We start from the raw sequence: 24,978 nt of genomic DNA on the forward strand, positions 1-24,978 counted from the left end.
CTGGCGTCTCATCGGTGCTATCTTCATCGCTATCAGCAGCAGTCGGCCGACGCAGGAAACTGAAACGAGTTCGCGTACTCCCCCGTCTGTGCCAAGCTTGTCGAAGAGCGGGAATTTTTATTTTATTTTTCACGCAGTCTGTGGCGACGCGGCTGTCGGGGTGAGTCCAACAAAAGTGTTCGCATATGTAATGTGTTCGAGACGACTGATGTAGCCCGCGCCGCCCGCACGCGATGTGTTTCGGGTGACGCTATCGCCAAGTTTCTGACTGGTGTTTTCGGCCCCGCGTTCGTGCGTGAAACTGGTCCGTGTGACTATTTCCGCCTTCGTTAAAGTCGATCTCCATAGAACTCTTCGATTGCGAGCGAAATACGACAAGTGAATAATAGTTGTCACACGGCACATTCGAACTTGCGTCGATGAAGATCTGACGTACTCAATGCTGATCGAGCGCTCCTGGACCGGGCACTTGACATCAAACCTGCTATGGTCGCTTTGCGTGCCAAATGAGGTTATAACGCCCCAATGCAGGTCGTTGAACAATAGGAAGTGCGCCTTTAAACAGTGCTGTGTATATATATATATATATATATATATATATATATATATATATATATATATATATATATATAGCCGGATCGAAGTCAAACGCACGTACATGAAAATAACCACATAACAATGCTCCGTCTGCACTGACGCATGCCATTGCGATTCTGGAGCTGTTCATGGGGAACAATGCAAGCTCGGCTCCTTGACGCAAAATATGTTGAAGTGTGTCCTTTTGTTATTTTTCCCCTCCAAGTGGGAGCACATTTTATTTTGTGCAGCGTGCAGCCTTAAATAAATAATTTTGCATCTACAGAACTGTTAGACACAAGCCATGTGCAATAGAAAGCTAACTTGCAGTTTGTCGTGCCAAAGTTTAAGTACTAACAGACTAACGCATCAGAGGATACAATGTGCACAAATTAGAGTGTTTGTGCATAACGGTTATTAAGTTCTTTAGCACCACGAACCAGCTCCGACAGGTCACGCCTCGATCACTTCAAACTGGTTACACATCCTTGCTGTAGATGACCGCCCAAGCATGAGGAATGATACAAGATACCACTGCAATGACAGTGAGTGACGGCCCCAGGCTTCCTTTTAGTTCTCACGCAAGGGCTGTACAGTTACAGAAAGTATCGGAAACCATGTATGTAGAATGGCGCTCATTTTGTCTGGCTGTGCATCTTTATTATCTCTTTGTTCTCACAAATTGGTCCTCACTCTAATGTTAGGATGACAGAATGGAACACAATAGTATGAGAACCATCTCTGTTTACCACACCAGTCCCCATGGAAGAATTTGCCAAAGAGCAGTCAAGCTCCAGGGCCTGCACCAATGTGTCCTTGTATGCAGTCATCACAGGCACTGTGTGGGTGGGCACTGTGCATGTTTCATTATGAATTTGCACTTGTCACAAGAGTGACACCATCTTGTGCAGTACACAAATTAAATAACATGTCAAAATCCAGTTAGAGAACACAAGGGACTGTGTTCATGATTGAAGGATGCCCGCCACGACAGAGCTCTCTGCAAAAATTGCAAAAGGGAGCTCGGGCGCTGCGACCGTTAAGCTCCCATGGAAATGATGGTAATGCATGGATTTGCCTGATCTTCGTGCTTGTAGCTTCAGATGTTCTTGTGGCCTGATTTATTGTGCTTTGTCTTTCTAAAATTCCAGAAAGTCCTATTTTTCTCAATGCATGAAGACAAGTTGCTGCACACACTCATAATCATAGCTATTCGTTACGTCACATTTGTAATTCAACAGTTTGTTGAAAATTAACAATTTGCAAAGACAAGCAGCCATTTAAAGCCAGGAGGATGAAGCTTAGGCATATTCACGTATTCCCATGCTGGCTGGCTTAAACGCCATATTTGCACCTCCCATGTGAACTAGCGCCAGAGTTTCCCCTAGTGATTTTTGTAGGAAACTCTGCACCCTCCACAACGGCTCAGTGACTCTGGCATTCTGCTGCTACGCACAAGGTCACGAGTTTGATGCTTTCTGATGGGTGCAGAAGGCCCTTACGTAGGCCAAACAAACTATTTTAAGAAGTGTGACAAACAACAGCAGCATCACTGTCTTTCTTGATGTGCATGTGTGTGCGCGTGATTAAACAATGTTGTCTCTGGTTTCGCCGCAATTTTTCGCTTATGTTCAGTTGTCCAGCCCAAGGTCTCGATCAGCAGGCAACGGCTGGCACAATGGCCCCGTCTTCATCGTTGGCGTCCACACCGTGGCAGTACTATGTGCCTCTACTGCTCACGTCTCCCATGGCGCTGCTGGTGGTGTCAAGGCTGTGGCGCCGTTACCAAGCTCGGAACGCGTGCCTGCGGCACCAGCACTTCGTCATCACTGGTGGTTCCAGCGGGATAGGCCGTGCGCTTGCACGGGCTGTGGTTCGGCGAGGTGCCAATGTGACACTGGTTGGTCGCCGTCATCCTACTTTCCCGAGGGCACACTGAACTCGTGCGAGTGTGCGGGTAGTGTTGCCTAGAGATGGCTTAGCAACATCTGTCGTACTTAACACCTTCGGCGTTAGTGTGCTCACTGCTGCACCGAATCTGGTGCCGTTTCAATTTAATGATGACTGTCATGACGACACCATCCTTTCTCACCTGCTTCATTATTTACGACTATTACAGTTATTAATAATCATTATTTATCATATTAGCATGCAGGAAGGGTTCAAAGTGAAAAATATTCAGTAAAAGTAATTAGGTTGTTCAAATGAATAGGTGCGTCTGGTCCATCACTTTCTTTTTTTCTTCAGCCATTGCTCTACATGATCACCCGCTTTCCCCGCTTGACAAGTCTCCCTAATTGTCAGGTCTGGAGGCTGGCAGGTACGAATTAATGGACTGTTTCTCCTCCTTCAACTGTAAATGCAGGCTTATGCTTTGTGTTAAGTCACGGTCCATGCCTTAAGAGGGCCCTGAAACACTTTTCTAACTAATCATAGAATTGCCTCACTTTTAAAGGATGTCGTCACACAAATCTCATGCCGCAAAAAAATTTTCAAATTTGTCAAGTAGAAGTGGAGTTGGGACACACTGGTATGCAGCCATCTCCCTCTTTTTCGTCTGTTAGTGCACTGAAAGCTACACAGAGGAGAAGCCAAAGAGGCAAAGCACCGCCCTAAAGTTTTGCGTCTCTATGGCAAAATGACTCTTCACAGCACCCTGTGGCGGCCACGGTAGACTACGCTACACAGCAGGCCACTGTTATCTCCGATGCCACGTGTAGCAGATGCAAGTACGCGCAACTGTTTTGTGTAGGCTGGCAGTGCAATGATGAAATTACATTTCCGTCTATGTGAGATTGAAGACTTACGTATGTTTCACTTAGTTAACACAAAATTGGCAAATATGTATTATTGAGAATTGACTCACGATGACAGTCCGCATGGCATCATTGGGGACGAGAGAGCAGGCGATTTTTCACTGCTTCCGACGCAAGATTATAAATTCCCTGCTGCATGCAGTGCGGTAATATTTGGCTCGCATATTCACAGGGGCCTCTTGCACAGATCGGCATCATTTTCTTACTGGGTTCAAAAAGTGTTTCAGGGCCCCTTACTACAATTTTGCCTTCTAACAGAGGTGTGTTTTTGGTGAGCCGTACTTCATCTTGTACACAGCAGGCAAAGTTGCAGAGGCTGTAGAAGTAGGGTGATTGCATAAATGTATGACTCCGGTTAAATGGCCCTTGGTCTGCAACACCTTCTGCAGAACATATTGGAACCGTAACATATGAAGTTCACATTAAGTCAAATCAGGTATTCTTTGTATGACTTGAGCGGCCTAGTATGCAATACACTATGTTTTGGTCATGAATGCGGGCGGTGGGAGCTGTAAACTGAGTGCAGTCATCCAAGTGTACAAATGTGCTTGCTCCTCTCATCGGTCTGCGGTTAAAACTTCATACGTTCAAGTGTGCTACATCTTCTGTGTGACATTTGCTTCACATATCGTAACTGTCAAGTATTGAATTACGTCATATTTCAAATTACGAAGCACAGTCCGATTTCTTGCTGTCACGTAGCATGCACTATGTTGTTTTTTGATCGTAAATGCAGATACTGCTGTGAAAAGTCGGTCTAGCCTCTACAGTGTTGTCTGCTGCGTGCGAGACGGAGTGTAGTTCTCATGTAGTATTGTATTCGAACTTGCAAGATTATTCATGTCTGTATTAAGGATTCAGACCAACTGGCAAGGGAACTTTGTGTAGATTGCACGCAACATGGACCGGCTTGAGGAAGCGAAGATCGAGCTGCTAGAGGAGGCGAGCTCACCCGAACAGGCCGTTCACACGCTCTCGGCTGACCTGACGAAGGGTGAGGCTGGGGAAGCAGTGCTCACCCGTGGCATTGAGGAGGCCGAGCAGGTTTGTGGGCCCGTCGACTACCTGGTGAACTGTGCGGGCTCTGCGATCAGCCTGCGGTTCGACGAGACACCACTGGCCGAGTTCCAGCGCATGATGGAGGCGAGTGCAGTTCCCATCTTGTTTTCAGTTTTAATGCGATTGGCATTCTTTGCCTACTTTGAGCACTTTGAATCTATCCAGTCTATTCCACCATCGTAATGGTGTCATGGTTGTTCGACTGGATGTACAACGGGATGAGCACGACATGACGCAAGTGGCTCGGCGTGCATACATGTCATGCCATGGCATGATCATCATCATCGAAGCATGAGAGGAGCACAGCTGCTCACACGCCTCATACATGGAGCGTTCCACCATTGGGAATACGGTTTGTTGTTACGTTGCTTCAGTGCTAACCACATGACCATCAACAGTCATCATAAGATAGGTTGTGCCAAATTGTTTCGTTGATATTTATCTTTGATTTAGTAATTGGTACGACAACATGATGATTACTGCCAAGGCATTGCTACATCGCCACCTTAAGTACAAGTTGCAGTGCTGTCGTGGTAGTTATTGCTGTGGAACTCTAGCTGTGTACTGGTGATACCACGTAAAGAGTTATAATTATCAGTTCTTTGGGGAAGGAAAGTGCACTGTACCTGAAGCCGTTAGTGCGCCAATAAACTACTGCTATACGCCACGAGGTATAGCCTAAATTCTGGACCATATAAAAACGTCCCGAAAGGGGAAATTGTCATCCACTCGAGTGTGTGGCACGGAGCGAAAAAGAAAACGCATACAAGTTTCTCAGCTTCGCAGTTGAAGAAAAATTCCTTTTTTTTTTCCTACTTGCAACACGTTATCTCTGAGAAACTCTTAAGAGTTTTTTGGTAGTTTCAGGCTGCTCTTGGGTGGATGACAATTTTTCATTTCATAAAGGTTCCTCCAGTTTGCAGGTTTCCACAGAACTGATTTGCCACGGACATGTTCTCAACGTGATGATGTCCCCCATATACCGTGTGTATTGAGCTGTTCTGTTGATACCTTGTGCAGTCTTCCATTTTGTGATTGCCGGCGTAGTTCAATTTGGCATGGTTCAAACAAAGCTTGTGTTACTTACATGGCTTACCAATGGCTGCTGCAGCTCTCTTCCGCTTCAAGTGCATAGCTGCGTCCAGCCGTGTTGCCCCTCAACTGTGCCTCTGTAATGCTCCTCGGTGATTCCTGCATTGAGGAGCTGCCTAAAGGGGCAAGAGCTTTTGAATGAGGCAGGTGAACTTATTTTATTACTAAACAGTAGCTAAGCAAAACAGTTATGAACACGTGAATCAAATGTTGTTATTACATGCACACCCGGGAATCCACAATTTCACTCAATGGAGCTGCATGCCCTTTTATTTATGAATACATGCTAGATTTTTTTTTTTTTGCCTCTTCTCAGGTTAGCGTGAACACACTGGCTACAGGGTTCATTTCTTTTTAGGAGCCATGGCTCAGCAGTGCCTTCAGTGGAAACAAAAGTTGAGAAATATCTCCACTAATGAGGTTGAGGTTGGAGGTAGGTGGTGCCATCTGGTTGTGGAGATAGATGGCACTGGGCCACTGTGGCTTACAGTAGTGTGCCCTACAGGACCAGGCAGTGCGATGGAAAGTCAAGCCAACAAATTTTGACCTAATACCTATATAGAAGCTAAATGTAACGGTGAGGCGATCGTGGTGAAGTGATGTATAGTGATGAGCACGGCATGGCACAGCTTTGCGAGCAGTTCAAACAGCAGAAGGGAAGGCTGCAGGGATGTGACAGTGGCAGCATTTGATTGCGAGTAACTGTTCATGCAAAGGGAGACACCAAGGACAGAACAGGGGAAATTACTTGTGCATATTAATTGAAATAAAGAAATGATAAATCAATGGAAATGAACATGGACGAAAAGCAACTGGCCACAGGTGAGGCACGAGCCCACGTCTTCACATTGCGCATGCGATGCTCTTATCAATTCAGCTGCTGCGGTGCCGTTTTTCCATCCACTTTCTGGCATAGTATTTATGTTTATCTACTATAACTGAACCTGGGAGTGTTAGCCAGTGCCACACCTCATTGCCTTGATGGTGGATGTGGAAAACCCTTTTTTGTCACAGGCGTCACATTGTACGTGATCTTTTGGGGTGAGGGCAACTGGTTAATAAGCCCAAGTGTGCTACCTAAAGGCATCAATGCTGCCGGATACGAAGCCTCACTATGTAATGAATGAGAAGAAAGGAAACCAAGGGCCCGATTCTTATTAGTCATATCATAAGAAGCCAACAAAGACACCAAGAACAGCACAGGGGAAGTTACGTGTACTTATTAATTTAAACAAAGAAATGATAAATTAATGGAAATGAAAGTGGATGAAGAAACAACTGGCGGCAGAAAGAATGTTCCACAACCGCTGCCAAGCCCGTGAGTGGTGGCACTGGCTAACAAACCCAGGTTTAGTTCTAGTAGATAAACATGAATACCTCAGAAAGTGGATGGGAAAACGGCACCGCGGTAGCTCAATTGGCAAGAGCATCGCAAGCGTAAAGCGAAGACTTGGGTTCATGCCCCACCTGCGGCCAGTTGCTTTTTCATCCACTTTCATTTCCATTAATTTATAATTTCTTTATTTAAATTAATAAGTACAAGTAGTTTCCCCGATGGTGTCCTTGTTGTCTTTGTTTGTTGGCTTCTTGTGATATCACTAATAAAAAATGGGCCCTTTGTTTCCTTTCTTCTTGTTTGTGCAAAGCACATTTAAGAACTGTGCGTTGGAGAACACTTGTGAGGCAAACCCTTTAACAGCAAACATGTTCCACTCCTTTCGTAAAGGCTGTTGCGTAGCTCCTTTACAAAGCTTGTATCTGGCTCACTGCCTTTTGTGTAGAGCTGAGAATGCCTGGCCCGAGGATCTCACTTCTGGAATCGCTGATTAAACAGTCGGGAGGCACCACTGCTTTCCACTTTGCAGATTGACGTGCCTGCTGGAGGATTGTTTAGGTGTAAAGTGGGCAGTAGTGTTTAGGACATCTCTGTTGACGTTTGTACTGTTTGTAGAGCTGCTGGAAGCATTAAATAGAAAGTGCAGTGGAATACCTAATGAGTTCCATGCAAGGAAACGGCTGCTAATGTGCTCCAGAGAAACCAAGGCAATGTGTGGTAATTTCCAGGATGAAGCATTTCGTCTAAGAAGTGCTACACACGAAGGTTCGAAGGTCTTGCAACACTCAGTGATGAATAATGGTAAAAAAACAATGTGGTAGCAATGCGGCAGTTTCGGAATGGTGTAAAGCAGTTTCGGAATGGTGTAAAGCAGCGTCGCCAGGTGCAGTTGCGTGATGGGCAGCACACCTGTGGCTGAAACCGTTCTTTTCATTGGCAACCATCAATGTAAAGTATTGCCGATTTTCCAAGATGGTGAAAACATCGAAAGAAATAAGAAAGCAGCAGCAAGCCATTTCACCTAAACAAAATGCTTTAGTCGAACCTTATTATCACAAAGCTGCGTAAGACACACGGATGCCTTCGTTATGTGTACATGCACAAATATCAGTGAAAAAGTTTGCATATTTTAGGTTTACTTTGTTAGATACGACGGACAGTGGTAGAACAAGGAATTGTCACTGAAGCCAACATTTTGACAAGGGGACTCGGTCTTCGTCAGGGCGGCATGTCAAAGTGTTGGCTCCAGCAACATTCCCTTGTCCGACTAGTGTTTCACACTTCAAGTCCTCGACTTCATGTAAACCATCCTGATATTGATTGTCAGAGTCAATAATTCATTAAGTCTGTGTACCTTACATCAATGTTTTATTGTACATTTACATATAAAATCAGCAATGCTAGAAGTGGAGTTGTCTCACTGGTACACGCCTGCGTCTGCCTATGCTCAGGAGGCAAAAAGCAAGCCTATGAAATATGGTTGCACGCATCACACCACCACGCTGTTTTTTACTGTGGTGAGCACCCTGCTGCTTACGTTGCAGGTCAACTACCTGAGTGCGGTGCACGCAACCCGGGCGGTGCTGTCGGGCATGAAGCAGCGAGGCTCGGGCAGCATCACTTTTGTGTCGTCTGTCGCAGGCCTGATGGGCGTGTACGGTTACACGGCTTACTGCCCGGCCAAGTTTGCCCTCGTGGGACTGGCACAGTCGCTCCGCATGGAGGTGAGTGTGAGCCTCATCCGCGAGCCTGTACATGCCGGACCACATTGAGGAGCGTGCTTTTTGGGCTGCCTCTCACTTCAACGCATCTCTAAAACTTGAGATTATGCGTCCTCCAGAACTAGATGCGTGGAAAGACAGCACACGTGAAGTAAACAGCCATCTCTGCCCACCCAAGCTTTGCACCCACTGCAGATAACCGCCAAAATGAGGTGGCTTGTGGCTGCACTTAGCCATGCGGCGCAGCCCACAGCTGGGGTGAGCGGGGGGGGAGGTGTGTTCAGTTGCCTGCTTCCCTTCATAGCATGCGCTTGTTCATGTTACACTGCCCGACTCATGAATGCAGCAGAAGCTCCTCCCACAAAATTATGTTGTGCCTGTGCTCCTCTCTGCCGTTCTGTGCTCCCAGAGACTCCAAGAAAGGGATTAGGAAGGCAATATCTGACCTCGCCTAGCATAAGGATGAACTTCCTTGCACATGACGTCGAAGGTGTGTGACAAAAGCTAAAATGTGTCCTCTGATAGGTGAGTGCACTGTTTGTACCTCGCAAACACTGTTGACAACCTTCCAGCTCCTGAGCGAGGCGAAAGTGGGAAGATGTGTACCAAGGAGAAGGTAGCAGAGCTAGTATCGAACAAGACAATTTGCTGGTTCGTGTCTTTAGGAACATTTACCACTGTGCTGTCAACCTGTCGACCTAATGGAGCTGTCCTGCCACTCAGATGACCTGGATGTTTTTCTCTTTTCTTTCTTTTTTTTCTTTCTTTTTTCTCATTGTTCTGCACATTCACCTATACACTGTCTCACCAACTGCGTGTAGTGCCACAAAGGCCAGGGCTCACAACAGCCAGTCGGCTTAAAGAGTCAGCCCCGTGCTTCAGAGAAGGGAAGAGGGCTCATCCATAGTGCTCTACTAATCCTTCCATGAAGGTCCCATTCATTCATTGTTGCACAAAGGGTGATCAGAGGTGCACAATGAAGAAGTCCGCCTTGCGTTTTTTCTGATTGGCTGAGGTCACCCTGTAGCATTCATTGCACTTCATGGAGTTGATGAAGTGGAGTACAGTGCTGGATTTCTTGATGGATCATGAGGCAGTTGGGGAATAGTGCTGCAGCTTCGTGAAGCATTACAGCTTGATGAAGCACCTTGCTACATTTCACAGGTCTGCATGCTCACTCGAGAGCAAACATGTGAATAAGAGTGAGTGCCGATAAGTTTGAGTGGATGTGCATATGAAGAGGAGTGAGTGCCATTTGATGTGAGTACCAACAAAAGTCAGTCACAATTATCTTGAGTGGACGTCGGTGTGAATATGAGCAACTGTGGAGACAAGTGTGAGTGGGCACAAGTATGAGGGTGAGAGGGCACCGGTGAATGTAAATAGAAGTCACTGTGGACGCAAGTGAGTGCTGGTGGGTGCGAGGGGAGCCAAGTAGGAATGAGAGCGAGTTTGAGTGAGTATCTGCTTATCCTGGCTATCTGTGGCTACACTAAAGAGAGTGAAAAAATGTGGCATACGACTGGGCAGGATGTGAAGAATATATAAAGAAAAAACGAGTTCTTTGTTTTTCATATCGAAAAAGAAATACAATGCAAGGGAATAGAAAGTTGGGTGAATTGGTACGGTAGCACATTCTTGGATTGTAGCGCGAAGTGACACAGACAGAGACTAGAGCGCAGGCATAGCGCTCGTTCTGTTTGCTTCTAGTGTCTGTGTCACTTCACGCTACAATCCAAGAATTTGAAAAAGAAAATTGGAAAGAAAGAAAAATGTTTGCAAGTGGTGTGTCTACAGATCTGTGCACGCTACCGCTGTGGCTGCCTTGTATATTAGGTGAAACTGTATATTTTTCCCCCATGTGCCTTGCAGCACACTAACCTTTTAAAAACTGGCTAATCTCTAAGATTGCAAGCTAGGTGAATTGGGACATCATAATTAGAAAAGACAAACACATAGAAAATAACTGCTATAGACAGTGATGGTAGACAAAGGATGTGTTTGACCCATGCTCTTACCTTCTATGTGTACCCTTATTTTTCGCTGCTTCCTTTCTGCAATGTTGGAACGCCTGAAAGTTATGTTGTTAGCTTTCAGAATGTAAAATGCTTCATTTGCTTTTGCCATATAACTCGCATTCATTTGCATACTTTTTTTTTCCCCGGTGCAGGTGAAACATCGTGGCATCCACGTGATGGTGGCCTTCCCACCGGACACGGACACGCCAGGCTTTGCAGAGGAGGAGCGCACCAAGCCGACCGAGACAAAGCTCATCTCGGCAACGGTCGGCCTGTGGTCAGCCGATGTGGTGGCCGGCTCACTACTGCAGGACATGCTCGAGGGCAACGTGACTTCGGTCCTGGGACTGGACGGCCGCATGACGATGATGCTGTGCGCGGGCATGATGCCACCTAGCTCGCTGCTCGAGGTGGTCGTGCAGGCCCTCACCATGGGCACCCTGCGCATTGTGGGCTGCCTGTACTTGGCGCACTTCTACAGGCTCGTGGCGCGCTGTGCGGCCAACCGCGAAGGCAGCAAGAAGGGGAGCTAGCTCGTGGCGTTTGGGAACAGCTGGAAAGACTTGGCGACACTGGGAAGATTGTGACAATTTGGGGCTTGAGACAGTCGCCAAGTTCTGGCAGCTAGGGACAGTCACATACATAGATGGGTAGGACACTTCCCAGTGGATTTGTAATCTGGGTGATTGACACTGGGGAGCTTGTGACACTGAAATTCTGATGGTGACACTTTTTTTACTTGTGATGGTCAGTAAGTCAGTAACTCGTGACAGCTGGGGATTGTCACTTACAAGGAACAGTAGATCACTTCTCTATGTATTTGTAGGTAACTGGCACCAGTAAGCTTGTGGCAATTTGGGACATTTATGGTGACACAATTGTGATGCTTTGGGACTTGTGTTGGTCAGGGATGGCCGCTTACAAGCAAGGGTAGAACACTTCTGCATAGATTTGTCTGGTTGATGGACACTGAGAAGCTTGTGACAGTTTGTCTCTCTAATGGTGCCTGACTCTTTAGGACTTGTGACAGTCAGGGATCATCACAAGTCCTGTGTATTTGTAAAGTGGACGATTGAAAGTTTTTGGAAGGAATCCCTCTGCTCTTAATTTGACAAATGTGTGTGTTTTACTGAATCACCATTGTTTCCCTCTCTTCTGTTCACAAATGTGTTAAGTGGGCATTTATTTTGGCCTCACTGCGCAGAAAAGTGCGTGGAAGGTAGAAGACAAGGCTACACTTGACAGCACAATCTCTGTAAGTGTTACAGATGGGTATAGTGACATAGAAAGACGAAGGCACCACCTTGTATTTCACGAGAAAGCAGCTGTGGTCCCTTGCAGCTTCAGTCAGCACACCAATCAACCCACGAATTTGACAAGCCCCAAGTTTTGTACGCCAGCTAGTCAGGATCACTAGCCACTGCCTGCTGCAAATTGCGAGGGCTTGCTGTGCTTGCTGAAGGCTCCCAAAGAGAGCTATAACTGCTGCACAAAAGTTTCAAACTCACTGCCACAAATTTCTACTAGTGAGTTCGAAGTTTCTGTACAACTAGCTGTTCCAAGGTTTGAAAGGTTATGCACATTGCAAGACAAATTGTGTTGCCTGCAATCTCAGCTCGTCAGTGTGATAACACTGTGGTGGAAAGTCAGCTGTCCATTGAAACATGCTATACAAACTCAATTATCAGCAAATGTACTGAATGTGCACAGAAATGATTGCCATGGCATAGCCTGTCTGGGAAATTAGGTTTAGTTTGTCTTGGAAATGCGACACAATTAGTTGTTCCACTTCAGTTGGAAAAGGGGGCAGGAACGTGCAGATTGCCATCTTTTGTTTTTTATACTGCGCTTAACTAGTGCTTTATATTCCTGTGACCTGTTTGCATGCATGCATGCATGTTAGGTACTTAGGTTAACTAAGCGTTGACATATCTCTTTGTGGGTGCAGCCTTAGCGAACAAAGGTATCATGCGAGTAACTCATGCAGCCAGCTTTCTCCTGCAAAAGTGAAAAGACGGTGGAATAACGTACAGACAAATGTTGGGTAATTACATGTTTTATTCTTCTTTCGTTCTTTCTTTAAATTCAAATTAACCTGTGTGCTGTACAAGACTGTGAGTCCTGCCTATAAGCTGCAAAGCCTGAGCACATTTTTTCTTGCTTCCAGCATGTGCAGTATGATTCTAGTTCCAGTTCAGCAAGCACTCGCATACCAACATGTTCCGACTCCAACGTTGAGCCTTCCACAACTAGCCTACCTCCTCACATGTGTTGATTCTCAGTTACAGTTTCTTATCTCTCAGGGGTTGCATTCTTGTTTGTGTACGGACCAAACAGACTTGCATGTCGTGTTACTTTTATGGATTGTGTTCATATGTTTGTGCGTGGTGTGTGTGAGTGATTGAGTACTGTGACCAGGTATTGCTGGTAACCTGACGTGTGCACATTAGTAGTGTTAGTAAGCTTTGCAAAGAATGCCTCTGGGGCCTCTTCAAGTATTCACAAGGAATGCACTGTTTGGTCACTGCTGAACTGAGGTGAATGATGTCTGCTGTGTCGAAAAGAGAAACTGAAAATCTCCAGTCTGTTGGGAGCAGATTTTTCCTTTTTCTTCTTGAACCTTCTTTCTTGGCCTTAGTCCCGCTGAGTTGCAGGGTTGGGTCTTCTAGAAATCAGTCTCCATTTCTCTTGATCTTTCTTCCTATTATTTTGCTTTATTTTCATTAGAATGGTGGAAAATTACAATTTTTTAGGAAAATAAATGGGCAGATACTTCATGCACCACTGTTAGGCATGCTTCAAACTGACATAAATAATGTGATGATTTAACGTGTGTGGAAAACTGGTATGCTATATTTGCACATGCTGATAGATACGTATAGAATTAAAACATTTATTTTTGGTCTGGAGTTGTAGAATTTACATTCAGGGTTTCAGTTTTGCTTAAACCTACTAATTCTAGGTAATACAGTCAAACCCACTTGTAACAATATTCAAGTGCCACGAAAATTTTATTATAACTGATCACTGTTATAACCGGGTTGCATGAAAAAATTAAAATAGGGGGATGACAGAGCTGATGTGAAAAAACTATAATGGCGGGGAGACCGGTGCCCCTCCCCACCACCTTCCTCCATCCGCCTGCTTATTGTGTTCACTCGTTTAACTGCTTCCTGGGCGCTCCGATCGCATGTAACAAGCCACGGCTGTTGGCATTAAAGGATGGCACTGCTATAAGAAATCCAAAGAGGAGTCACTGGTGACAAGCGTTATGTGAGCTCCGCTAAGGCATCGTATTGGTGGCCCCAAAAGGGACCTTTTAAAAAATGCAAAAAGGTTGCCGCAGCAGCCTGTCAGCTTGAGAAACCAGAAGAAACGCTGAGGCGAGATCTCCAGAAACATCTCACCACATACTTCTCACTGGCTTGCACGAGAAAACCCCATGTCCATCAGCCTTGCATGCTTTATGCGAAGCTTGCCAACATCCTTCTCTGACGCATCCAGGTGCTCCACGTAGTGCAGCTGAAGGTTTCTCGCAAAGATGAAGCCCCGGAGGGGGGAGGACTGAATCATCTGCCGGGCCTTCTGTGAGGACAACGTTGACGCAGCCTGCCCTACCGCGTCGTCATCGCCGTTGCTATCTGATGCAAGCACATTCGCAACAATCGCCTCATCGGTTAGAAGCACTTAGTTTCCAAATCTATAGCCATGCACTTTCTTTTCACCGGCAACGTCGTGCATTCCCAATGATCAGCAAGTAAATCAGCCATGTTCCGTTTCGGCGGCTAATCAAACGAGGCTGAGAAACCACGTGGCCAGTGACGATTTGGACGCAACCAACAAAGACGAATGCGAGCGATTAAGCTGTTTGCACTACTACTGAGCAAGCTGGGAGCAGCACAGCTGGTGCAGTCCATTCGTTTCAGAGGGTGGCGCTGCGTAGAGCTATGGGCACAGCCCATTCGTGTTCAGAGGGTTGGAAGGGCTACGAGAGAGAGGTGCTTGGAGAAGGCTGGAAAATGAGTGCACGGCAGCTGTTGTGGCAGCAGGCCATCGTGCAGCGGTGCGAATTTATCATTTACTTTTTTCTTTTCAAGGATTTCGCATTTCACTACCTTTCGGCATGGACACCCAGCAGCCATAATTCATTGTTATAACCACTAATGCAGCAATAGGGTACTGTAGTAGTGGGTTATTTCACCATGGAAAACATAGAAAAGTTGACGGTGCAGCAGCTTCTCGTTGTTATAACCGATAAATTGTTAAAACCGGTATCGTGGCAAGTGGGTTCGACTGTATAAAATGAAATTTGAAGCCCTAGATGTAATTTTTCCATCCATTTGTTGAACTTTGACTTTCTCAATAAATTTAATTAGAATCACAAGTGCTTACCCAAGGAGAGCAATTCTGCAATTCACTTGCATTTGAACTGGGAAATCATTTATTAGCCTCACGCTAGAGTTTTCTGGTAACAACAGGGTCACACCTCAACTGTAGGATTATCTGTCTGCAAATATGTTACTGTGTGGTCCAATCAGACAGGAGGGCACCATTAGCATGAAAAGTGCCTGTGTGTGTGTGTGTGTGTGCGTGTGTGCACATTCCAATGTGTGCACATTCTGTGTGTTTACAGTAAGGCATGCGCATCTCGCATAGTGGGAACGCTTTCATTTTAACTGTTCTAGCTGCAACTATTGCAGACTGGATGTGGAGGCAGATTGTCTAGTCCTTATTTACTTCTTAGATCAACAATGATCGAACGAGGAACATTGTTGGAACCAGTGTTTCAACCTGTCTTCATCAGGGCAGCAACTCCAGCTAAAGGCGCATTCACACCACGGACAGGAGCGAGAACTTGCGCAGCGGGTAGCGTATTGTGCGCGTTCTTACAACTTGCTGCCTTCGTCGGATTCAGCTTCCTTTGCTCGCAGGCCAGACGGAAAATGTTGGGCGCTACTTCCGTCCATCTGGTTGGCCATGTTCTGTTGTCTGTCTAGCCTAATCAGCATTGAGTCTGTCAACATGGGCTGGATTGGCCTAGCTGGCTGGGCTAGCTATCTGAAGTGGAATCACGTTTGCAATCACACCGGCGAGTTTTTACTTTGTTGACGATTGCATGGCCTATGTCAACTCGCACTGTGAATGAGCTGCAGAAAAGAATGCGGTCATCTCTGGTGCTTCAGCAACGTGCATAAGCCTTGCAGTCGAGAGTAAGCGTACTCCAGCTATGAAACTGCGACCTTGCCTAGTGGTGCCTGCATGAAGTGGCCACGTGACTGCTTGGTTCGCCAATCAGGCCAGACTTTGCCCCTGCGTTTGCGCCCAGCTTAAGCAGTTGCTGCTCTGACAAAGACAAGTTCCCTTGTTGCAATGTTGTCTCAGGCAACATTCCTTGTTCTACCACTGTTGATCACTTCAGCCTCCATCTTCCTGTGAACTTCTCTCTTGTTTCGATATACTACACAGAGGGATTTATTCTAAGCTAGGCTGTCAAAGTGTACACTGTGCATTATCATGAGAGGGAACACTTCAAATTATTTTTGCACACACGTAAGTTGGCACCTTACCTTCTGCAACACTATTAGAACATGAGGAGTCCTTCAAGAATAGTGTGTTTCTCTCTCTCTGTACTTAACCTCACTCGATTTATTCGTCGGATGCACCACGGGGCAGTAGAGAAGAAACAGGTTTCAACCTACCATGTAGCCATACATATTAAAAGAAAAGAGTACTAGTATTCATTTTCTTTATTTATATAAAGCCCGACCCCTTCAGTGTTAGGCTTTTTCATAGGTGACGCACCTCTAGCGTCATTTCTTTTTCTTGGATGTTATAAAACAAACACTGCAGTTTATTTTTGCTTATGCAGAAGGGCAAAAAATGACACGGATAATGGCAAGTGCACTCTTGTTACGGTCCTCATATTCCTATATCTGACGTCAGTGACACGACGGGACAGAAATGAAAAAACATACCAGCATGTCAGTGACACCAAAAGGGCTAAAGCCACCAGTGGTCTGTCAGAACCTCGCTTAATAAGTAATTCTGGTTTAAATATAGCTGTGATGAATCTCCCACCCTGTCACCATTGAACCTAATGGCAACAGGGCCGTTTAAGCCATAGTCATTTAGCGCATGCAAAACGGTTAGTGCGTATTATTTACTTCACTTTTCGGTATGTATAAGTGTGGAATTGACTAAACGTCGTGCGCGCAGACCATAGATAGCGAAATTGCGGAACACATGCTGCAGACTGCAGTCGCCACCGATAGTGACGTCAAAACATGGTAGCCATGACGTTTCCTGCTCCCATAGCTTCTAACGCTTCCAGGTCATCGTCAAGGATGACGATTTGGATGAAGGCCCTTCCTTAGCCGATGTAGCTAGCACGTTGACCGTCATGAGAGCATTTGCGGAGAGGTGGGGCCTGATGGAGAAACTGGGTCGTGGCCTTTGCCGAGTTTGAGGATGCCATCATTGCAGAAAGGCCACCAGGGCTGCAAGTGAAAATCATAGATTTTATGTGAGAGCATTACTTGGTTTATTGTTTAGCCCCACCATCCTCAGAAAGTCATGCCAGAAAAATTGTGACAGAAAAAGGGCAGACAAACTACATCACCTTCATCTAACTTTTAGAAAAAAGTGGCCACAGGGGCCACAGTAAAGGATATCCTCTGCCCCATTGCCGCTACTACCACTCCGTGGCCGAGCGCGCTAACCGCGGCGCCGCCGTTGCAACTATAGTGTACTAGAGTAGGGATAGTGGGGCAAAGGGGAGGCGCGGGCAATGCGCGCGCGTGAAGCAGAAATTCCAGAAGATCCTTGCAGCCACAAGGTGGCGCTATGGAGCCTTTCACCTGTGTCACACGACCACTTTCGATCGCGATCAAGACCGATCCGGATCGAAATTCTTGACTGCAATGGGGTACCACGCGCAGCTTGCACAAAGAAACCAATCGCAACCAAGAAATTCGATCCAGATCAGGCTTGATCGCGATCGAAAATGCGCTGTGTGACACACGTACACGAGATCATTTAGGAGCTTTATTTCAGCTGGGGCCCGGCCCGCCGTGCCACCGACGCGCTCGCGCGTTGGCCTGTCGCCTGCACTCGTCCACATATTTGTGGTGTTCTGTGTTTTGTGCGAGCGTTTGTTATTTTGTGTACACTTTTTTTCTCTGACCGCTGAGGTAACATGACGACGCCTCGTCGAAAGTACTGCTCCGCTTCCGGTTGCAGAAGCGTGTATAGCGGCGTGAAAAATGCGCCGAAGTTGTTTGGTGTCCCCGAGGACGACGAATGGCGCTGTGTTTGGGAACATTCATCATGCTGATAAGCCCCTAGAGCGGACCAACATTGTGTGTGCTACAGTTAGAAGAAAAGTACATATTTTGACGCTATGTTCACGTCATTGGTGGAAAGGCAGTGCAGATACCACGTGGAAAGCCCTCGCTTTCACCGGACGCAGTATCACGCCCATTCCGCCGAATGTTCCTAAGTACATACCTGTCGAAGGTGGCAGCAGTGCCAGCATGTGAAAGACCTTCAAGAAGAAAGGTGTGCGCCATATAGCATAGTGTGTGCGAAACCTGCAGTGTGTAGCTCGTCGAAGAAACCTTGCTTGCAAGTTGATGAGCTTCAAAATGGATGGGCCGGCTATCGACATGCAGTACATGCCATTTGACTTATGGTATGTGTCTCACTCGACAGAGCAGTGGGCTGTTCACAAATTTCCCAGCTATGGTGGTGCTTCACGCCTTTTTTAACTAGTCATGTCTCATGCTGTCATGATCGAAAAGATTGTCTTCATGAACTCCGGAAGTACACAAGGCGACATTGTCTGCCGGACATATGTTTGCCGTACGCGTTAATCAGAACCACTCTCGCACACCATGGAAGACGCGAAACAGTTGCTTCTTTTCGTCCTGTTTTACAGCGAAGCTGTATAATATATGGCTAGCATATCCCGGGATTTCTTCGTGGCATAACGTCGACAGAAAACTATCATCATCTATGGCTCATACCACCGTAAGGCACAGGCTACAAGCACTTACCAAAGTGAAGTGAACAGTGCATACATTCTCTGGAAACACACATGCAACATACTGAACAGCGTACGTTTTAATAAAGAACAAGCTTAAGACAAGCATCTGAACCACATGCATAATTGGCAATGCGTAGCACGTAGCGATCCCCGCACGCGTTTCCCAGTAAAGATTATCGTTGCGCAAGCGACCGCAGCGACGACAGCTTGACTGTTGCATACGAAGCAGGGAGTGACGTAACTGCACTTTCCCATGTGCAAGAATCCACCTAGCAACTGGTTTGTGTTGTGACACACATGTATAATGAGGACTCCTGAAGAGCAGCGTGCATAGGAGGCGCGGCAAATTTCTCTTATCTCTGGCTCACTCTTTGTATCTGTGCGATATGGCGGCGCAAACCAAGTCGCAGGCAGTCGAAACGTAATAACTAGGTAAAGTGCATGTGAATGTTGCCACGTGAATAATTTCAACCTACGTCGCAAGGAGTAATCATTCTAGTTGTCGTTTACAGCTTCGCTGTCCAACCACCTTTACAGTATGGATTGGAGCCCATTGCTCTATGTGTAAATAAAGCGTTCTCTGCAGAACTAAACCTGTGTATATGCTGAATGTTTTCTTTTCAGTGCAGGTTCCGATAAGCCAGCCATGCCACCGGTGCATGCTTGGACTTGCATGTACTAATGAAACTTTTTGAGCTTGTGCCCCTGCAAAAAAGAAAACAAGAAAACGAAGCAACTCGGTTTCTTCCCCCTCTATCTCTCTTCTGTATATTAGAGAATGCGGTGGAGCGAATTGAAACGCATTTTTCCAGCCGGGCGAGTAGACATCCGGCATGAAAGGCCCAGGTGAAATAAAGCCCCTTAAACTTCCTAAAGTAGCGACACGCTTTGAAGAATGCCGCCTCCTCCTCGCGCGCTCTGGCCGAGGCCGACGCCGCGGCACTATTGGCCTAATAGCATCACATGGGCCCTCGCACCTTGCTTCAGCGCCATTTTTGCTCGAGAAGCGTCTACGGAGTGGCGAGGAGCGCATGTTGGCGCCGTTGCTACGCTCCAGCAGTATAGGTGGCGCCAGGGTCGAGGAGGGAGCGTGAAAGAGGGGAGAAACGAGGAGGAGTGAAGGCGGAGGATGAGAGAGTCGCTACTTTACGAAGTTTAAGGGGCTTTAAGGTGAAAGGCGCAGTAGCGTCACCTGTACCTTTCTGGGAAAGCTGCTTCACATTATTATACTACAGTTGCAACAGTGACAGTGATGAATGGCTTCGAGGCATATGCTTCGAACCTGTGCACGTGGTCAGGTCGGGCTCTGCCTGGCGGGCGATTCGCCAGATGGCAGAGCAAGCGGAGTGCAGAGCGAGCACGGTCAGCTGCAGCCGCTCGCTCTGCCTTTTGTGTTGACAGGGATCCGTACGCACTGTTGCCGAATAGGCTGCAACACGCTTCAGGTACCTGGCGGACGACGACTTCGACATCCCCGCAGAGTATGAGCTGGAGTTCGTCTACGAGTCAGACGAAGGAATGTAGTGTCAACATGGTGCGCCGCTCGGAAAAGTAGTCATTTCTCGGCAAAGTGGTGTCACCGGGAAAGGACACTCAACGCAATGTGCGTGAAATGCTATTTGTATTTGTACCAGCTGTTACGTATTCGACGGCTAGACGCCGAGGGCGGCAGGACGACCGGCCCAAGGAACAGACGACCCACGCAGCGCCAGGAAGACAATGACGTTTATTCGTTCGGCGACGCGCTTTTTGAGCGCTAAGCAGCCAATCAGGGAGTGGCAAAAGAAAGAAAGATATCGCGGCAAGCGGGGCAATCTTGTCTGCAGATTACAAGGTAGAGTGCGACCAGCACCGCGAATGTCACAGCTCGGCCAAAGCTACCCTTTTCGGAAGGCGTTCAAGAGGATGACGCTTCTTGAACAACTGAATTAAGGCGGGAACAGGTTGGCAACAAGAGTGTCCAAGCACAGCACTGAAGCGTTTTGCAAGATCACATTGTCCTTGCGCTTGGAAAAGACGTTGAGGTGCTTGGTGGCACAGGCGGGCAAGTTGAGCTAGACATCACAGAAAGGGTGGAGAAGGCGCCAAGCGTCTTCAGGCTCGAAGAACAGGCCCGTGAAGAGGGGTTGACACGTCCAGGAGGAGGTAACGCTCATAATTAGCACTGCTCGCCGAGTGACGAAAGGCTGCCGAGCACGTAGCGACAGTGAGTGGGCCGCAGGCCTCTGGCATAGGGTTCATCCGTCAGCCGGCACGATAGGATCTGAAGGGGCATTTGGAAGAGCGGTAGAAACGCACCAACAACGTCAGAAGTAACCTTGCGCCCAAGTTTAGGAAAGCCCGGCAGTTGATCGAATTCACTGGGAGCAGAACACGCGAAAACTGAACACGAGAAGGAAAAGACTTGCATTTACTGGCATGCACACGAGAAAAGAAAATAAAGGCAAAGGAAACTAGGGAATGCGGCTAAGGCAGTCAGCATTGGCATGGCGTTTGCCTTTCTTGTGCCGCACTAGAAAATCGAACTGTTGAAGCACTAGACCTCATCAAGAGACCATTTTTGTTTGACATTTGGTTTAACCACACTAAGGGGGAATGATCGGTTTCAAAAATAAAGGAAGAACCTTTCAAGTAACATGAGAGCTTTTCGAGAGCCCACTCTAAGCAAGCGCATTCTTTTTCTGTTGTGCTGTAGGCTTGCTCGCGTGACGTTAGCTTTCGACTTGCGTAGACAACAGGGTGCTCCTCGCCTTTTTCGTTCACCTGACTTAAAACAACACCCATTCCGTGGTCACTGGCGTCACACTGAACTAAGAAAGGGAGAGAGTAATCTGGTGCCGCGCGAGAACCGGTGCGCTGACAATAATCTTTTTAATCGCAGCAAATGCGTCCTTACGCGCCGTATTCCAAAGCACAATAGTAGGCTCGGTCTTGCGCAGAGCATCTGTAAGAGGACTAGCGATATGTGATAAGTTTTGAATGTAGCTTCTGTAATAGTCAGCTAAACCCAAAAAGGAACGCAAGTTAGTCTTTGATTTTGGCAAAGGAAAGCTAATGATGGGGGGGGGGGGGCTCAACTTTTAATTCGGAAGGGCATCGCTTCCCTTGGCCAACAACGTGCCCCAAGTAGTGGACTTCAGTGTTTGCAAGACAGCATTTGCTCAGTTTGAGAGTCAAGCCTGCTTCGCGGATTCGAAGGAATACCTGCTGCAGATGGTCCAAATGCCGTTTCCAAGTACTCGAGAAAACAGCGATGTCATCGAGGTAGGGCGCAGCAAAAGACTCAGTGCCTGTGAGCACTTGATTCATTAGTTTTGAAAATACGAACAGTGCATTCTTGAGGCCAAAAGTAAGCACCAGAGGGCGATATGTGCCTGTCAGAGTCATGAAAGCGGCGAGCTTACTGGCGTTCTCCGTGAGTGGCACTTGCCAGAAGCCACGTACCATACCTAGCATAGAAATGTACTGTGCCGCGAAAACTTTCTCGATCAAGGCTTCAACATTGTGAATGGGAAACGTCTTCGTTTTTGTTATCGCATTCAGCTTACAATATTCAACACAGGGTCTGGGTTCCTTGCCAGGACTTTCTACGATGAAAATCGGTGACACGGGACATAGATGACCTTAAGATTCAGCCAGTAAAATATGTAGCCGATATAATAAGCCCAGTCCTAGAACATATTTTTAATTGTTGCCTCGAACATGCAGTGCTCCCTAAACGAATGCAGATTGCTAAAGTAACCGTTGTTCATAAAGGTGGAGACAAAAACGACCTGTCAAATTATCACCCAATTTCTATTCTTCCGATTTTCTCAAAGTGTTTTGAAAAGATACTGTATACGTGAATGTCTAGTTTCTGTGGGAAATTTAATATACTAACGCCAAGCCAGCATGGTTTTAGGAAGAACTTTTCGACAGAGACTGCACTTCTAACCCAAAAAGAACTAATCTTAGAGTCCTTTGAGCAAAAGCTTTTCACTCTTGGTATTTTCATCGATTTCTCGAAAGCGTTTGACCGCATCAATCACCAAACAATGTTAGCCAAACTCGAACACTACGGTTTTTGCGGAAAATGTCTTGACATAATTAGATCCTACCTCAGTTCTTGTGTCCAACAAGTAACAGTAAACAATGAACTATCAGATGTTAAACATATTTCTTCTGGCGTTCCACAGGGAAGTGTTCTGGGACCTCTGCTTTTCCTCCTTTATGTCAACGACATAGTCTGCTTAGGTAAGATCCTAACATTTGTGATCTACGCAGATGGTACCACTCTGTTCTTCCGAGCAGCACATGTACGAGATCTTGAAAAGAAAGCTACAGAGTGTCTGCGCCTACTTCATGAATGGTCTGAATCGAACTCGCTAACCATAAACACAAAAAAAAGTAAAGCTGTATTATTTAGGCCTCGTAACAAGATTGCTTCTACTCCACAGATCTGCTTAAAGATGGGTTCGTAGTCCATTCAAATAGTTCCTGTGGTCAAAAGTCTGGGTGTTTTCTTTAACGGAAATTTGTCTTGGGACGATCACGTTGAAATGGTCATGGGGAAGGTGTCAAAGGTTGTTTGGCATTGTGTCCCGACTGCGATATTTCCTACCAAAGCGTGTTAAGGAAATGCTGTACAATGCACTGTTTTCTTCAGTCATTAATTAGTGTATCTTGGTCTCGGGCACCACGTCATTTACCTATATCAGACGGCTGCACATGCTTCAGAAGAGAATTGTTCGAAATATTGTTAATGCTTCGAGGTTTGAACATACCGCACCGATCTTTGCGTCACTTGGCATCACCCCCCTTCCCCAACTGCATGAAAATTTACTGTCAAGGCGGTATAAAACAAGTATAAGACAGAATAATACATTTATGCTAGACCTGGCAATATTGAAATGCAAGGAACTTAAGTATGCTACTCGCACTGGCTTCACGTGGTTTGTGCCTAAAACGCAAACGAATTATGGTCGCCAAATGCTTAGCTACATTCTTCCACAGACGTTAAATAACGCGCTGTGAATTGATGTAAATGTATGTACTGCTGAAACTTTTGTCATAGTGCTTTGTGCTTGCTTTTGTTTTTGCCTATAATGTTCAAATACCGTTTCATTTGTATCAATGTAACTATTGCGAATGCTTTACACATGCTGTATGATACACTGCGATACTGTTGCCAAGTCATTGTAGGGTGCGTCGACCTCTGTCAAGCCTTTCTTCTGGCTTTTTGTCGACGCACCCAACATCCTCATGATGATGATGCTGAATAAAGAATTGAATTGAAAAAAATTGAACTCCGCAAATAAAACTTGGCTGAGAGATCACAATGTGGCCGGTTTGTCGTCTTGCGTTGTTGTGACCGCATAAGCAGTAACATTAGACTTGGAAATGTAACGCAACAGCACTAAACTCGGCAACATTTCACCACTACACTAAACTCAGTGACATAACTCGATCAGCCACACCTTAGGAATCTCTTGCATTAACACCTCGTAAGAATTGCTTAGGTGACCCCACAGTTCTTTTGCAGAAAAGCGGATCTGTGAATATACATTTATTCATTGTGTAAATCAGTGTCATCAGGCACACTATCGCATGGAGAGTCATTCGCCCAACCGGCAATTTTCAGAGAACTGAGTGGGCTGGCTGCTCTGACATTCTAATGGACTACAGTCTTAAGTCTTAGACTTACAGACTACAGTCTTATGCTGCCTGCTCAAAAGCAAAACTTGTCTGCGTGTGTGTTTGAGTGAGAATTCTTTTTTTTATGGCCGGTTACCATTTCCGGTTAATTAGTACATTGATAGCTTAGTACGTACCTGATCCACGTTCTTCGCCACCTACGTATTAACCAGGTATATTGTGACATTACAATCAGCTTCTTCCATCACGTGCGCCTGCATGCTAGTTGAAGGTATACAGTTACTAAGCAAGCCGGGGATGTAATGCATTCAAAGAATGTGAAGTGAGAGAGAGCTGTGACCAAGGAGGGTGAAATGTGGAAGCAGAGGGCAAGCCATAAGGTTCTACAGAAGCACCCAGACTTTTGTACTTAATTGCATGTGAATACTTTTACGCTGTGTTGTTATGGCCAGTTTACGTTGACTGAAATACGCACATTCCGTGCCAAGCCACTTCCTTATTTTGAAAGTATAGGAGGGAGGCTGCAGACCAATAACATGATTACCATAAGATCACTTAAAGCATTGCATCAGCCATTACAATAGTCGAAATGTGTGGCAGTTGATTTCATCTGAAGTGGTGTTCCGTCTAAGCTTGACAAGCTATATATATATATATATATATATACGGAGTTCCTTCAAAT

At 46.3% G+C, this 24,978-nt stretch overlaps 1 protein-coding gene across 2 annotated transcripts; it reads left to right on the top strand.

Annotated features, from left to right (window-relative positions):
* Positions 1-6: 6 nt before the first annotated feature.
* Kdsr (3-ketodihydrosphingosine reductase) lies at positions 7-16,225 on the top strand. Of its 2 annotated transcripts, none has more exons than XM_075695182.1 (5): positions 7-160; positions 2,220-2,476; positions 4,281-4,535; positions 8,424-8,603; positions 10,771-16,225. In XM_075695182.1, the coding sequence occupies exons 2-5, from the start codon at positions 2,255-2,257 to the stop codon at positions 11,149-11,151; spliced, it is 1,038 nt and encodes a 345-aa protein (XP_075551297.1). In that variant the 5' UTR covers positions 7-160; positions 2,220-2,254; the 3' UTR covers positions 11,152-16,225. The 2 variants fall into 2 exon arrangements, with proteins under 2 accessions (XP_075551297.1, XP_075551299.1); XM_075695184.1 differs by having other exon boundaries at positions 10-160; positions 2,212-2,476.
* The last annotated feature ends 8,753 nt before the right edge of the window (positions 16,226-24,978 follow it).

Source organism: Dermacentor variabilis, chromosome 6 (assembly GCF_050947875.1).
Source record: "Dermacentor variabilis isolate Ectoservices chromosome 6, ASM5094787v1, whole genome shotgun sequence".
Lineage (NCBI taxonomy): Eukaryota > Metazoa > Arthropoda > Arachnida > Ixodida > Ixodidae > Dermacentor > Dermacentor variabilis.

Excerpts from the sequence above, each read along its gene's own strand:
- Kdsr (XM_075695182.1), top strand. The coding sequence starts at position 2,255 with ATGGCCCCGTCTTCATCGTTGGCGTCCACACCGTGGCAGTACTATGTG. Across the intron at positions 2,477-4,280 it reads GAGGTGCCAATGTGACACTG|ATTGCACGCAACATGGACCG; the intron begins GTTGGTCGCCGT and ends AACTTTGTGTAG. Across the intron at positions 4,536-8,423 it reads AGTTCCAGCGCATGATGGAG|GTCAACTACCTGAGTGCGGT; the intron begins GCGAGTGCAGTT and ends CTTACGTTGCAG.